The 13,816-nt window shown below is 31.5% G+C and overlaps 2 protein-coding genes across 2 annotated transcripts; one reads left to right on the top strand and one right to left on the bottom strand.

Annotated features, from left to right (window-relative positions):
• Window positions 1-304: 304 nt before the first annotated feature.
• LOC120088260 lies at window positions 305-1,622 on the top strand. Its single transcript, XM_039045414.1, has 2 exons — window positions 305-581; window positions 1,269-1,622. The coding sequence occupies exons 1-2, from the start codon at window positions 381-383 to the stop codon at window positions 1,467-1,469; spliced, it is 402 nt and encodes a 133-aa protein (XP_038901342.1). The 5' UTR covers window positions 305-380; the 3' UTR covers window positions 1,470-1,622.
• A 395-nt stretch (window positions 1,623-2,017) lies between these two features.
• On the bottom strand, window positions 2,018-12,396 carry LOC120088259 (E3 ubiquitin-protein ligase RGLG4). Its single transcript, XM_039045413.1, has 12 exons — window positions 12,154-12,396; window positions 11,816-12,049; window positions 8,070-8,154; window positions 7,827-7,967; window positions 4,615-4,728; window positions 4,441-4,538; window positions 3,896-3,975; window positions 3,699-3,804; window positions 3,461-3,588; window positions 3,197-3,323; window positions 2,629-2,685; window positions 2,018-2,457 (listed from the first exon to the last, which is right to left on the bottom strand). Exons 2-12 carry the CDS (start codon window positions 12,035-12,037, stop codon window positions 2,371-2,373), a joined length of 1,245 nt encoding a protein of 414 aa, XP_038901341.1. The 5' UTR covers window positions 12,038-12,049; window positions 12,154-12,396; the 3' UTR covers window positions 2,018-2,370.
• Window positions 12,397-13,816: the final 1,420 nt, after the last annotated feature.

Raw genomic sequence — 13,816 nt, 5'->3', positions numbered from 1 at the left:
TGATTAAAAATTCAACTACTGTAATTAAAAAAAAATAAATCATAAAATGTGAATGATATAACTTAATTTTAAAAAACAAAAATAAAATAATTATCCAATGGAGCTTCAAAGTTCAATAAATTCTACAAAATATCTCAAATATATGAACTCAACTCACTGTTAAAATACAAGCATATGAACGTAGATCAAATAACTCTTTATCCTAAACAGCTACATATAAACTTTATACTATCCCAACTAACTGCCCGGCAGAGCCCTTGACAACATCACTTATACAAAGGAATGAAGTTAAATTTAACCCATGTGTACACACATTCGTTAACCCCGACTTCACCAGAGTTTAGAGACTCGCAGCGTTAGCAAGAGAGGGCAAATTAGAAATGTCGATTCTGTGGGAGAAGAGCGATACATGGAGATGGATAGTGAGGAAAACCAGAGATTCCAAGTCCTTCTTCTTGGCTTTCGCCACCGTCTGCGGCGTCGTTCCCGGCATTATTGGCTACTGCGTCATGCAAGCCACCAATTCCCGCAACGAGCAACTCGAAGCTCGCCTTCGCCAGAATGCAAGGCCTGAATCTCGCGTATGCTTCTTTTCTCTATTTTTCTGTTCCTTTTCCTTTCCGAAAACCCTATTTTCAGCTCAATTTTAATCCGGATATCCTCGATTATGTTTCGTCGATTGATAAATTATTCTTCCGTTTGACATTTCTCGGCTTGCCGGTATGCTTCGTCCGATCGCTTATGATTCGACATCCGGTTCTACTGTCTATGATATTTAAAATCTGTTTCTTCCACGGACTTTCCTGATCGTTTGATCGAGTTGACTGCTCCGTTGGAATCTGTTTTCACTGATCAGATCTCTAATTTCCAAGTTGTTTAATATTTCGAAGAAAATTTGGCAGATAAGCATTCCTTTACACTTGCATTCTATTTTTTTCGTTTGAAATGTCGCCTCATTTACTGTAAGCAGAAGACGGCAGTCAATCTCTTTCTAGAAGTCAGTTAATCTCCTCTGCACGGTGTCATTTGAACTGCATCAAATTTGCTTGATGCTGCTTTCAAGTGTTTCATCTTCTCTCCATACTGTCTCGCCATTAACTGCTTCCACCTTTTGAGATTTTGTTACTCTGACCCACCATTGCTGCCCTTATAAAGCTAATTTTGTGAATTCGTGGGACTGTCAGAACATAAATGTGCCATATTTTTCTGCAGCAGTAGGTTTAATCTTACAATTGAGTTCATCAGCTGTTTTCTTTCTTATTGGACAGATGATGGGGCAAGTAAATCGAGAGAGACTGGCAGAATATCTTGGTGAGCTGCAGAGGAAAGAAGACACTAATGATCGCTATGTTGCTGCTTTGAAGGGAGAGACATTGACAAGGAAGCCATATGTGAGAATTCAACCAATCCCAGATCAAACCAAAGATGCCACTATCAAGGAACAACAGGTCAAGAAGGAAAATAAATAAGTGGGTATGTGCTGTTGAGATTTTGGAATGTTATCTTACTATTTTAGGGGGGTATATCATTACAGTGCAGGTTCTTAAGTTTGGACTTTGTACGAAAATGGTATGATATAAGTTTATAACAACTAACTTTTTCGAAGCTTGGTTTGTTTCAAATGCTTTGCGTTGCTGAAAGTCTGTCATTGACAAACGAAAAATACTTGCATGTATCCGGGTTGCACCTATTTTTTGAGATCTAGCTCAGTAGTCCAATCCAACTAGAGTTTGTCATGTGAAGAACTTTCATTCTTTTTAAATATTTTTGTAGTTTTTTCAGGTGTGTGGTTAGGGTGGGCTGAAAAAAATAGAGGGTGTTGGGCATTAAGTTGAGTTATGAAGCCTGGAGTTAACATATTGGAGTTAGGAAGTCTGTGTTTAGAGGAAGATGGAGTTCTTGGATAAATATGCAAACTTCAATAGTGTTACGTAACATCAATTCATGAAGTTGGTGGGTTAAACACTCCCAAAATGTAGTCTAAGATGTACTCAAATATTACTTATGCAAAACTTTGTCGAGCTAATGACAATTTTGCTATTAGCTTATTCATTACAACCAGTAGTGGTTAAAAGAAGCTTACGCGTAAGCACATGAAATCTTGTTTGCATCATAAAATATTGACAAGGAGTTGACACTACATTGTTTTTACAATTACATATGAGCACATTGTTTTTCCTATGTACATCAGAGTCCTCATCCATTGGGAATTTGAACCTCACCTCACACACACACAACACCCATGAGTAGAACAGTCCTAGTTCTGTCCATACAACATACATTTCTTAATTGTCTAACCCTTGATTCCTGTACATCATATCCATCTGATTGTCATTGACATCGTCTCAATACCCTCTTGGTGCGATCCAATCACCCAGTGTATAGCCTTATTCGGTTTCTGATAGGCTGGCGACATATATGGCAATTGGACAATCTTGATCCACATTCCCTACAGGTCTGCAATGTTTGAAAGTTAGTAGCTGTGTGTATTAAGAGGTTGCAAAAAGTTCATCCACTGTATTTTTTTTTTTTGGGTACATGTTATCTCATAATGTACACGCAGATGAATTTTTTGAAGTAGTAAATAAAGAACTGTTTAGTAGATATTAAATAGTTTAATCTCTCAACCATGTGGCCGCATCCAAAGGCCAAGTCCTTTCCTGCGGTCAAGCAAATGGGGCAGACCTGCATTTGAGTTGGAAATAATGTTATTGTTTCTATACTTGATCCATCCGAAATCCGGATGCAATAGTGAAACCTCTGGCCTTATACAGGGCAATAAGCAAGCAAAGGAATGTTCCTCAAGTTCTATACTAGAACATACCTAGTCTAAGAAGAACAGATACAGATATAGATACAACATGAATACGACGACATGCCCTATTTTAAAAATCTAGGGAACAACATGACAAAGGCACGTTTATTAAAATGTACATTTTTAAAAATATATATCATTTTCGTACCAAAAGAAATTCAAAGTAAATGGGTCAATGCATTTATATGCTCAAAAACTTAGCTTGATATGTTTTACACTCAAAAGTTATTATTGTCATGTGTATCTTTTTAGTCTACTCGACAAGTGTTTTGTGCGTGTCGAACACATTTGTCGCATTAACAAGTGTTGAAAGTGTCCAAGTGTTTCACACGTGTTGGACAAACATACTAGCCAAACTGAAGTGTTTGTGCTTTTTAGTACCTGGCTATGTTCATCAAATGCAGAAGCTGAGGAGGTGTTGCTAGGTATGGGAGTCAGCCGTGAAGGACGAGTATAACGTGCCGGTGGGGGTCGTGGCACAATGCGTTTTGCTTTTCCTGTCACATGTCTTGGCTCCACATCAAAAGAAGCAGAATTAGTTAGTTATAAGTCATTTCAGCCAGAGCCAACCCTAGGAGAAATAGTTGAATCTATGAAAAACTCAATGTAATGGAAGTAGCAATATCAGAGGAGTGAAAGCTCTACCCTATAAGACCCATTTCTGTGACTGCTTTGTACTGGAAAGGAACCTCCATTAGTGCAGCTAAAGCAAAAGCTGCTTCTTTTTCGGGCGTGCCGAGGTTTTTCGACATTATTTCAGTGAAGTTAACAAACTGCACGTAGTTATTAGGAAAAATGCAAGATCAGAGAGTGATTCTGCTGATGTTTACAATTGAATTTGAACTAACTGATCCAAGTCGTACTTGGATCATTGCTATGAAACCTGAAAATTATCGAAATCCCGAGCTGGGATCTTGTCGTCGAACTTCTTCATGTTGTCCCAAGGGCCATCTCCAACTCCAACAAGAACAATCGAAAGAGGATATGCACTGGATGGAAAGAACAAGAGAATATCTCTAAATCTGCGATGAAATTGGATGATGCAAATCTATTGTTTTGTTTTTTCTTTTCCTTTTTTACCTTGCATCGACAATTGCTTTGATTGTTTTCTCCTCTTGAACGCTCAATTCGTCATCGCCAACACTGGAGCTTCGAGTAACCTTCACCACAAATAAATGGTTTTAATGATTTGGAATCTGAAAAATGGTTTTTTTTTTTTTTTTTAATATCTCGTTGTACTCAGAATTTTGTATTTAGAAAGCAACTGAAAAAAGGAATAATAATAGAAAGCTTATTAATGCATGCCTTTTAATTCTATACGGTTTCTATGTTTTAAAATTTCACACTTTTATTCCTTTCAATTTTGAGTTTGGTTTCAATATTTACACTTTTAGTCTGATTTTTCATTAAATACTCCGTTTTCATCTTCATGATAATGTCGACCATGTAGATTTTCTAAAACCGACCAAATTGTATCTCCCATTTTTTAATATAACAATTATGAAGACCGAAATTGAATCTTTGACTAAAGAGAGTGCATACAAAGTACCATAAAGCTAAGAAAAGACCAAAATTCATTTAAAATCAAATGAAACAGAGTAAAGACGGAAGTTAAAAGTACCAACTTGTCCATCTGCAACAATAAGAAGAATATGAAATTGTCCACCACTCTTCTCCACAATATCCATTGCAGCTTCAACCACAGGACCGTAAGAAGTTGGCCCTATAAATCACATTCCTTAAACAATCACCATCTACAAAACTATTGACAAAATTCATTTGCATGATCATACACTAACCTGAAAGTTGCACATTCGGAATTATATTTTTGTAGCAGTCAATAACTTCTTCGAATCCATGGCACGGAGTATTATCACTGTGAAAACCGAACACCGTTTGATCGTGCGTCGTTGCTGTAAATTACATAGACACGAAGGCAATGAATCTACAGATGTTCAAAATATTCAATAGCTTGAAAAACCTGATCAACCCAACCCAAATTATATAATTTAGATTGGGTTATGAATTAGATTAGTTCACGAGTTCAATTAAAATAATTCAAATAAACTTGAATTTATTATTAATATTTAAAAGTGTGTTCTTTTACCTCTAATATAATTATATATTGATGAATTAATTTAATAATTTCATGATTTTTTAGATTATTTATTATCCAACCGTCATTTTAAATCATTTTTCAACACTATGGAAATATTTTTTTATAATATAAATTGAAGTAGATTTGTTAATCAAATTAAATAAACAAATTCTTTTACATATTAATATTAACATGTTACTTCTTTTTCAAAATAATTAAAAAATGACTCGAGTAACCTGAACCAACCTAATCCGAATATTTTATGGTTGGATTAGGTTCATTTCGCTTAGTAACCATTTAGTTTTTTTTAATAATTTTCTACCTATAAACACGCATTACACTTCTAACTTCTTTGTTTTGCAATCTACCTTTTACCCATGTTTTAAAAAATCAAGTTAACATTTGAAAATTAAAAAATAGTTTTTAAAAAATTGTGTTTATTTTTAGAATTTTGCTAAAATTTCAACTCTTGTACTTGAAGAAAAATGTTAACTATTGCTAGACAATGAGAGGAAATAGACTTAATTTTTAAAAAACTAAAAATAGAAAACGAAATAATTAAGATGGGCCTCAATAAGGGTTCTTTGGGTTGAAGAATTTCAAAATACGAACAGTTGAATTTGTCTTGAGGAGAATATTTTAACTAGCCAACATGAACGTAAGACAACTGATATAGTGCTCGTTAGAGGTATTCAAATAACTCAACAATCCGAACAGCCTGGACTATCCAACTGAAAATGCAAGGGTTGGGTTGTATTAGTTTTGTTCTTGGGTCGGGTTAGATTGAATCTTTCTATTTTTATTGTGTTTGGTTGTGATGTGAGTTGGCTAAAAAAAACCGATTAACCAAACTCAACCTGAATTTTATATATATTGATTAATTTGTGAATTTTTTATATTTTTCTTTTAAAATTGTTATGCTATCTGTTTTTGTTTAAATTTTACAATAAATATCATAGATATCTGGTATTTAGCATTTGAATTTTATGAGATTTTAGTTATCAGTCATGTGTTGTATATAAATTTACATATTTTTCATTGAAAAAACAGTTATAACCTGACAACTGTTGGTTGGGTTGGAAACTTTATTTCGGTCATTTGAGTTGTCAATCCAACCAATTCGAAGTTTCGAGTTGGTTCAAAAAACACCCTCAACCCAACCCACGTACACCCTTAGTGTTTGTACTATCGACCTCGAGGTCAAATATTCGATTCCTCACCCCACACTTTAATTACAATACCTTTACCCAAAAAAAAAAAAAAAAAAAAAAACAAAACCTATCCCATAAATACCCATAAGAAGTTGTTTAGGTACTGAGTTGAGATAGGATGTCTGGAGTTCATATATCGGTGGAGTTCGTATGTTTGTGTTTGAGATGCAGAGTTATTTAGTAATTTAGCCAATTTTTGTTTGAATAAAATATGGATTTCAATTTTTTTTCCTTTTTAATTGTTAAAACTTTTTTTTTTTTTTTTTGACAATGTACAACAACTAAATCATTACATTTCTTGTAAAAATATGATTAAATAAAATAAGAAACCAAGGAGAAATTTTTCTCGATAAATTTCATTATCATCTTCTTATTTTTCTTTTCTTTCCGATGTTCTCTATATTTTTACTATGTAATGATTTTTTTTAATTAGTTCTCTTTCATCATCTTAGTAACCAATGGAATGTCATCACATTTCTTCAATAATTTCATTTTCCTCTAAAGTTTTAGGATCATCAGGGAACAAATCTCTATTTTTCAATAATTCTTGTCAGAAAATATTCCATTTTTTCATTTTTTTTATATGTTACATACTTTTCGTCTAAATATTCTTAACACTCATTTAAAATGTGAATTCAATTAAATAAAAAAAATTATAGTTTTTTACGTATAAATATTGCACTTAATATAGACAAAATAATGTTTTTTTTTTTAAATATAATCAACAACCCTAGAACATACTTAAACAATCATCAGTCTTATAATAGTTGAAAGTGGTTGTCGACGTTGATTATTGAAGATGCTTTCACTAGAGTTTGTAGTCGGAGGTGGTTGTCGGAGCTTGAAGTTGGTTGCATGAAGGTGGTACTGGAGTTGGTTGTCGAAGTTTGTCCTCGAAGGTGGTTTTCAAATCCTGGAGTTGGTCGGACGAAGGTGGTAGTCGAAGTTGATCATTAAAGACAATTTTTGCCGAAGATTGTACTCGGAGGTGGCTACCGGAGCCCGAGTGTTAATCACATGAAGGTACTATTAGCATTGATTTTAAGGGTTTGTCGTTGTCGAAGTCCCAAGTTGGTCGTCGAAGTTTCTCACTCAAAGGTGGTCATTGAAGGTATTTTTCATCGGAGTTTGTAATCAGAGGTGGTTGTCAGAGCCTACGGAGGTGGTTGTCAAAGTTGATCATTGGAGTTTGTTGTCGGAGTTTGAAATTGATCATCAGAGTTGGTAGCGCGAAGGTGGTCGTCGAAATCGAGTCACCGGAGGTGGTTACTAGAGCTTGGAATTGATTGTCGGAGTTGGTCGCGTGAAGGTTGTCAAAGCATGGAGTAGGTCGTTGGAGTTATCATTGGAGGTGGTTGTCAGACCCCGAATTTCATCGTTCGAGTTGTCATTAGAGGTGGTCGTCAGAGTCTGGAGTTGATCGTCGAGTCATCGGAGGTAGTTGTCGGAGCCTCCGATTGGTGAAGTCATGAAAAACATTAGAAGAAGAAAGAGTTTGAATGAGTTGTGGTGAATTGATAAAATATACCAATTCAACTCCACCAACAAACAATGAATTTGTATATTATACCAACTCAACTCCACCAACAAACAATGAGTTTGTATATTATAATAATATGAAACGGCAAAGAAATACAAATAATATGAAGAGGAATTAAACAGACGCGAAATTCCCGCCGTAGACGGCGGAGGAGGAGCGTACCGTCGCCGAAACCAAAGCAAGGAATTAAGCTGTCGTCGTCGAAGGGAGCCAGAGTTTTCCCGATGATTGACAGAGCATTTTCGTAGGGATTAGGAGAATCAGAAACGGCGTGCAAGCTCCGATTATTGAACGATACTTTACCTGTGCATCAAACAACGGCGACGGCCGAATCGGCCGATATTTAAGCAATTACGAACGATGAGAAGCTTGAATTTAGAGTGCCATCGATTCGATTCGACATACCTGTCCACTCGTTGCTTTTGGTGAAATCCATTCCGACGATGAGGTTCGACGATTCTAATCCTTCTTTTCTCAAGGCTGCGGTAACCTGTAGAATTCAAGAAATGAAATCCATTAATCGAAGCAGTTGAATGAGAACTTGCTGCAGATGATTTCAAATTTCTGAAAAATTATTCAATTATAGCAGCAAGGATGCAAATTTTTTCGGAATCTGTCTAACATTCAACGGCCACTTTGATGAGGATCTCCCTTACTTTTCCGATTTTCCAATTTATGTTTGGTTCAAAATCTAAAAAGATAGGTAGAATATGAATAACAATCCTAAAAATTTATGGCATGAAAAAATTAAGGGATAGTTTTTTATTAGACAGGAGCAGCAGAAATATAGATATAAGAAAACTATCAAATAAACTCTACTCTTAAAAATGAGAAACGATAACCTCATCAAACAAGTCATAAGTATTTATATAAGTGAGAATAACTATCTCTAATGACATAAAACTTTTTTAGTAAAATCAAAGGTACTTGTTGCTCAAGTTGAATGATATCATACCACTCGATCCATGTTGCTCAAATTGCATAATATCAATTTGGCCCATAAAATACAAATTCAATCATTCAATTTACTCGACGCAATATTGAAATTTTGAAGTTATTTTAGATATATATTTAATAAATCAACTTTCTTTTTTAGAAAAAATGAATTAGCGAATGACCTATGTATATAAGAAAGACACGTTTGAAAGTTAAATGATAGCTTAATATTTAAGTATAAGAAGGTATTGTTCTTTTTAAATTATTACAACATGTATGAGAGAGGATTAAAATTTTTAATTATTCATACAAAATAGATGTTAACAATTTGAAATTAAAAGTTTTTTTTTAGTTTAAGACTATGTAAGATGAGATATTCAAACCTCTAACCTCCAAAGTTTAAAATCTATGTCATTAAACCATATTCATGTTGTGCATTAAATTATGTATTAAACGAAAGAAGTAAATTAAAAGTAAAATTAAAATATACTTATTTATTTTATTTTATTTTAATGTGAATCTCTAAAACACCTCTTTTAAACGAATATTTTTTTTTTCTTTTAAATATTCAAATTATATATTAAAACAATCTTGACCAACGTTATTAATTTTAAACAAATGAAAAGCATGACTTTGTGTTTGAGTACATCCATTGTAATAAATACTGGACCACATAAATTGGATCAACCAAAAGCACAAAGAACCAAATAGTTTTTGAATGAGAATAAACGTAATTTGAAAAAAAAAAAAATAGATATTTTAAATTTCTGGAAATTAATTGAACTATTTATAAAGGACTAAATTAAGATAGACCATTTTAATATTTAAAAATAAAATCTAATTAGCATAAAATTACAAAACAAACCAATACTTAAATTAAATAGGAAACTTGAGTGTAGCTCAACTAATATAAAAGTTGTAATATCAATTTCAAGATTTGAAGTTTTGATTTTTTTTCATTCTATATATTGACAAGAAAAAAAAAACTTAAATTAGAAAAGCTTTTCAATACACTACTAATGCTATTTACTGTCCACCAAGTCCTTATCTCAATTTATAAAGTTATAATTTCTTAAAAAAAAAAAAATTGTAAAGTTATATCAATTGTGCTAGATTGTATTGTAGGGGTATTCAAATAACCCGACAACCCGTATTATCCAACCCAAAATGTAAGGGTGGATTGGGTTAGTTTTGTCCTTAGGTTGGGTTGGATTGAATTTTTCTATTTTTATTGGGTTTGTTTGGGTTGTGGATTAACTGAATTAATCCAACCCACGAATTTTATATATATTTATCTTTATTTAGAGTTTGATTACTTTGTATTGATTAATTTGTAAATTTTTGTTACGATATTTGTCTTTGTTTAAAGTTTACAATAAATATTGGAAATTTTATTTCGATGATTTGGATTGTCAATCAAACCAATCCGAATTTTTGAGTTTGTCCAATAAAATACCCTCAACTTAACCCAATCAAACCATGTACATCCTTATTAGATTGGAATGGTTGCTTAAATTTGGAGTCAAATTTGATGGAAGTAAAAATTTAGAGTATAAATTAATACAACCTAATTAAGAGAAATATTAATATTAAATAATGATTATGATGATACTAATAATAATTATTATTATTATATTAAAAAAAAAACTCGAAGTATTATTATATAATGAATGCTAGTTTATTAAGATTTGAGTAGTGAGGAAATTTCCTCGCAGGTACCGATTTCAATTTCATATGCACTTCATTGAATCTTCTGGTCCACCAAAAGCCTATAATAATTACAGTCTTTTTTTTTTCCTTTTAATGAGGTAACACGTGAAGAAAAAATAAATAAATATAGCAACAGCCAAGTAACTTTTTCCTTTTTCACTGGTAGCATCGCATCTTCATTGAATTTTAAATTTTTTTAAAAAAATAAAAAATTTAAGCAATTGAATTTGGAAAAAAAATGTTGTATTAGAAAACTAAAAAATACAAATGTAACTTAAATCAAATTGATATTTTTTCTGTGAGAAAAGTAACTTTTTAGTAGGAAAATTTTCACAAATTAAAAAATGGCAAACTATTTATAAAAATAGTATATATATATATTGATAAATTTCTAGACTTCTATCGATTTCTATAACCGATAGACATTGATAGATTTTTATCCGTTTTTATTAAAAAAAATTTAAAACCGACTATTTTATGTAAATAATTTTCCTTGTTTTTTTACTTTTGAAAATTCCCCTTTATAGTAACTAAATTTTACATTTAGTTTCTATGTAGTTCATAAGCTACTTTTCACCGATGGTTTAAAAATCAAACTAATTTTGAAAATTGAAAAAATTTGGCCCCTTTGATAACCATTTTGTTTTTGTTTTTTTTTGTTTTTGTTTTTTTTTTTAAATTAAGCATTTATCATCCACATTTTTTGTCATGATTTGCATATTTTAAGTACGATTATTGAATTATTAGTCAAATTCAAAAAACAAAAACAACATTTTGTAAAGTTACTTTTTTAGTTCTCAAAATTTGACTTGATTTTTTAAACTATCGATGTTTAGTAGATAACAAATGAAGAAATTTTGAGGAGAAAGTAGTGGTCATAGACTTAATTTTCAAAAACACAAAACAAGATGGTTACCAAACGGGGCCTTAGTTTTTAAAATTTTATTTTTGAAATTTGAAATTTGGTTAAGTACTCAACCATTATACTTAATAGAGATGAAGATTGTAAGAAATGTGGAAGAAATAGACTTAGTTTTCAAAATAAAAAACAAAAAACGAAATGGTTACCAGGATAGTTATTAAGCTTTGAATTCGATTTCAATTTAGCCATTAAATTTTAAAATGTTAAATTTTCAATCCTTTAAGTCTTGGTTTGATTTTAATCTTGTCATTGCAAATCTATCTTTGATGTTGAGTTTTACTTCAATTTATTTTATATATTTCAAATTTTATATTTTTAACCTATTAAATACTCATTTCTAATTTTTATTAATGTATATTAATTAAAATAATTATAAATAATAAAATTTCATTTGATAATCGATTGAAATTTAAACCTAAATTAAAATGAAACTCGAATTTCATAGATAAAATTATAGCATTTTGAAACTAAATATTTAACTAAAAATAAACTCGAAACTGTTACTGATGTAAAATTTTGAAATTTATAAATCAGGACTGAAAATGCAATTTTTTCCATTTTGTTTCAGGAGAGAGAGAGAAACCTGGTCAATAGAGGAGAAATTATCTGCAATGAAACCATATTTCTTCGGGAAATAAACCTTCTTCTCAGGCCGGCACAACGACTTTCCACGGCTGCTTCCGCCACCGCCGCTACCACTGTCAGTCTTCTTAAGCGACGGTGGTTCTTTGCTGACGGCAGCCGTTTTTCCACCCTTTTCGCCGCCGTTCCTCCGTTTAGCAGACGAGCTGGCCCAGCCTCCCATATCGTTCAACCACTGAAATTAGAGGACGAAAATTACACATACGAATCTCAAAGCAAAAAATTTGTAAAGGGCGAAAATAAAACTAGAGGTTATAAGAATGATATTTATTGTCTTACGGTTTAGGGCATATTGTAGAGCTTGGGTTTCGAAAAGTAGAGAAATCGACAGAAAGGAAGAAAGGAATTGGATTCTGGAGATGAGGAAACCGGTGAATTTCAGAGATTTTTGTACCGAAAATAAATCGAAATTTTTTCGATGTGGGATGGGTGAATAAAGGGAGAAAAAGGGGGGCTCAAATTGTGATGTAACATCACCTTTGTGAGCAGGAACTCAACCCATTCAAAAGAAGTAAAAGATTAGTTGATTGGCATGAAATTATAGCATAATTATGCTTGCCTCTTGAACTTCCTGGACCCCGACACGATTATTAGGAGTGTTCGTGGATTGGGTTGAAAAACTTTTTAGACCCAATCTAATTGTTCGATTGTAAATTTCTTCGACCCAAATAATCCTCATTAAAAGATGAAAACAACCTAACCCAACCATGAAACATTTGGGTTGGGTTGGTTCGAGTTACTCGAGTCATTTATTTAAATTTTTTTTATAAAAGGAAGTAAAATATTAATACGTAAAAATTCGTTTTAACCGTTTTCATATATGAATTAAGATTAACAACTCAATTTTAGTTTATATAATGTATGATCTTTTTTCAAAACTACAAATATATATATATATATATATTTAAGAGTTGTTGAATAATAAATTATCCAAAAAATTTAATTAAAGAAAACTAAAATAAATATAGTATATCTAATTGTACCTGAGCAAAAAAAAACAACCCAACCCAAACTAGGGGTGGGTTGGGTTGATTAGTTTTTTCGGATCATGGCTTTTTTGAACACCCCTAACAATTATGTCTTTTTAATTTAAATTTAAAGATAAAAAGAATAAAGTAATTGAAATAATAAAATTAATTTGTGTCCAGTTGGATAACCATTTTGTTGTCTGCTATTTTTGTTTTTGAAGATTAAACGTATATTCTCCCTATTTTTTATAATTATTTGCATCTATCAAATACAATTGTTGAATTATTAGTCAAATTTCAAAGACAATGACAAGTTGTTAAACGCTATTTTCCCCCAAAAAAAATTTGGCTTGGTTTGAATCATTGGAAAATAAAAGATAATAAATGAAGAAATTTAGAGATAGAAATAGTGTCTACGGACTTAATTTTTAGGGGAAAAAAACAAGTTCCCGTTTGATAACCATTTGGTTTTTTATTTTTGTTTTTAAAAATTAAACTTATTTCATCCACATTTCTTACCATGATTTGCATATTTCTTAGGCACAATAGTTGAATTCTTAGTCAAATTCAAAAAACAACTTTTTGAAAGTTTACTTTTTCTTAGTTCTCAAAAGTTTGCTTGGTTTTTAAAACCAATGGTAAAAAGTAGATAATAAATGAAGAAATTTGAAGACAGAAGTAGTGTTCATAAACTTAATTTTTAAAAACAAAAATAAAAAATAAAATGATTACCAAACATGGCTCAAATGATTACCAAACGAGACATAGATTTTGAGATTTGTGTCTATTTAGTTTCTAAGATCGTATGTTTTTTAAAAATTGAAAATTTAGGGTTTTCTTTTACAATTAAACTCGAGTTTATATATGATAAATCAATTGGTTTTTTTAAAATTCAAGTTTATTAGAAATTTGTTTGATGCAAAATTAAAATTTAAGAGACATGTAAGACATTTTTTAAATTTCAAATACCAAAT

Source organism: Benincasa hispida, chromosome 10 (assembly GCF_009727055.1).
Source record: "Benincasa hispida cultivar B227 chromosome 10, ASM972705v1, whole genome shotgun sequence".
Lineage (NCBI taxonomy): Eukaryota > Viridiplantae > Streptophyta > Magnoliopsida > Cucurbitales > Cucurbitaceae > Benincasa > Benincasa hispida.
Note: the sequence above shows the minus strand (reverse complement) of the source record. Positions and strands in the feature narration are given on the sequence as shown.

Coding starts and splice junctions, on each gene's coding strand:
- LOC120088260 (XM_039045414.1), top strand. CDS start 381: ATGTCGATTCTGTGGGAGAAGAGCGATACATGGAGATGGATAGTGAGG. Junction 582..1,268: donor ATGCAAGGCCTGAATCTCGC/GTATGCTTCTTT, acceptor CTTATTGGACAG/ATGATGGGGCAAGTAAATCG.
- LOC120088259 (XM_039045413.1), bottom strand. CDS start 12,037: ATGGGAGGCTGGGCCAGCTCGTCTGCTAAACGGAGGAACGGCGGCGAA. Junction 4,539..4,614: donor TCCGAATGTGCAACTTTCAG/GTTAGTGTATGA, acceptor TGTGATTTATAG/GGCCAACTTCTTACGGTCCT. Junction 3,324..3,460: donor ACAGAAATGGGTCTTATAGG/GTAGAGCTTTCA, acceptor TGTGGAGCCAAG/ACATGTGACAGGAAAAGCAA.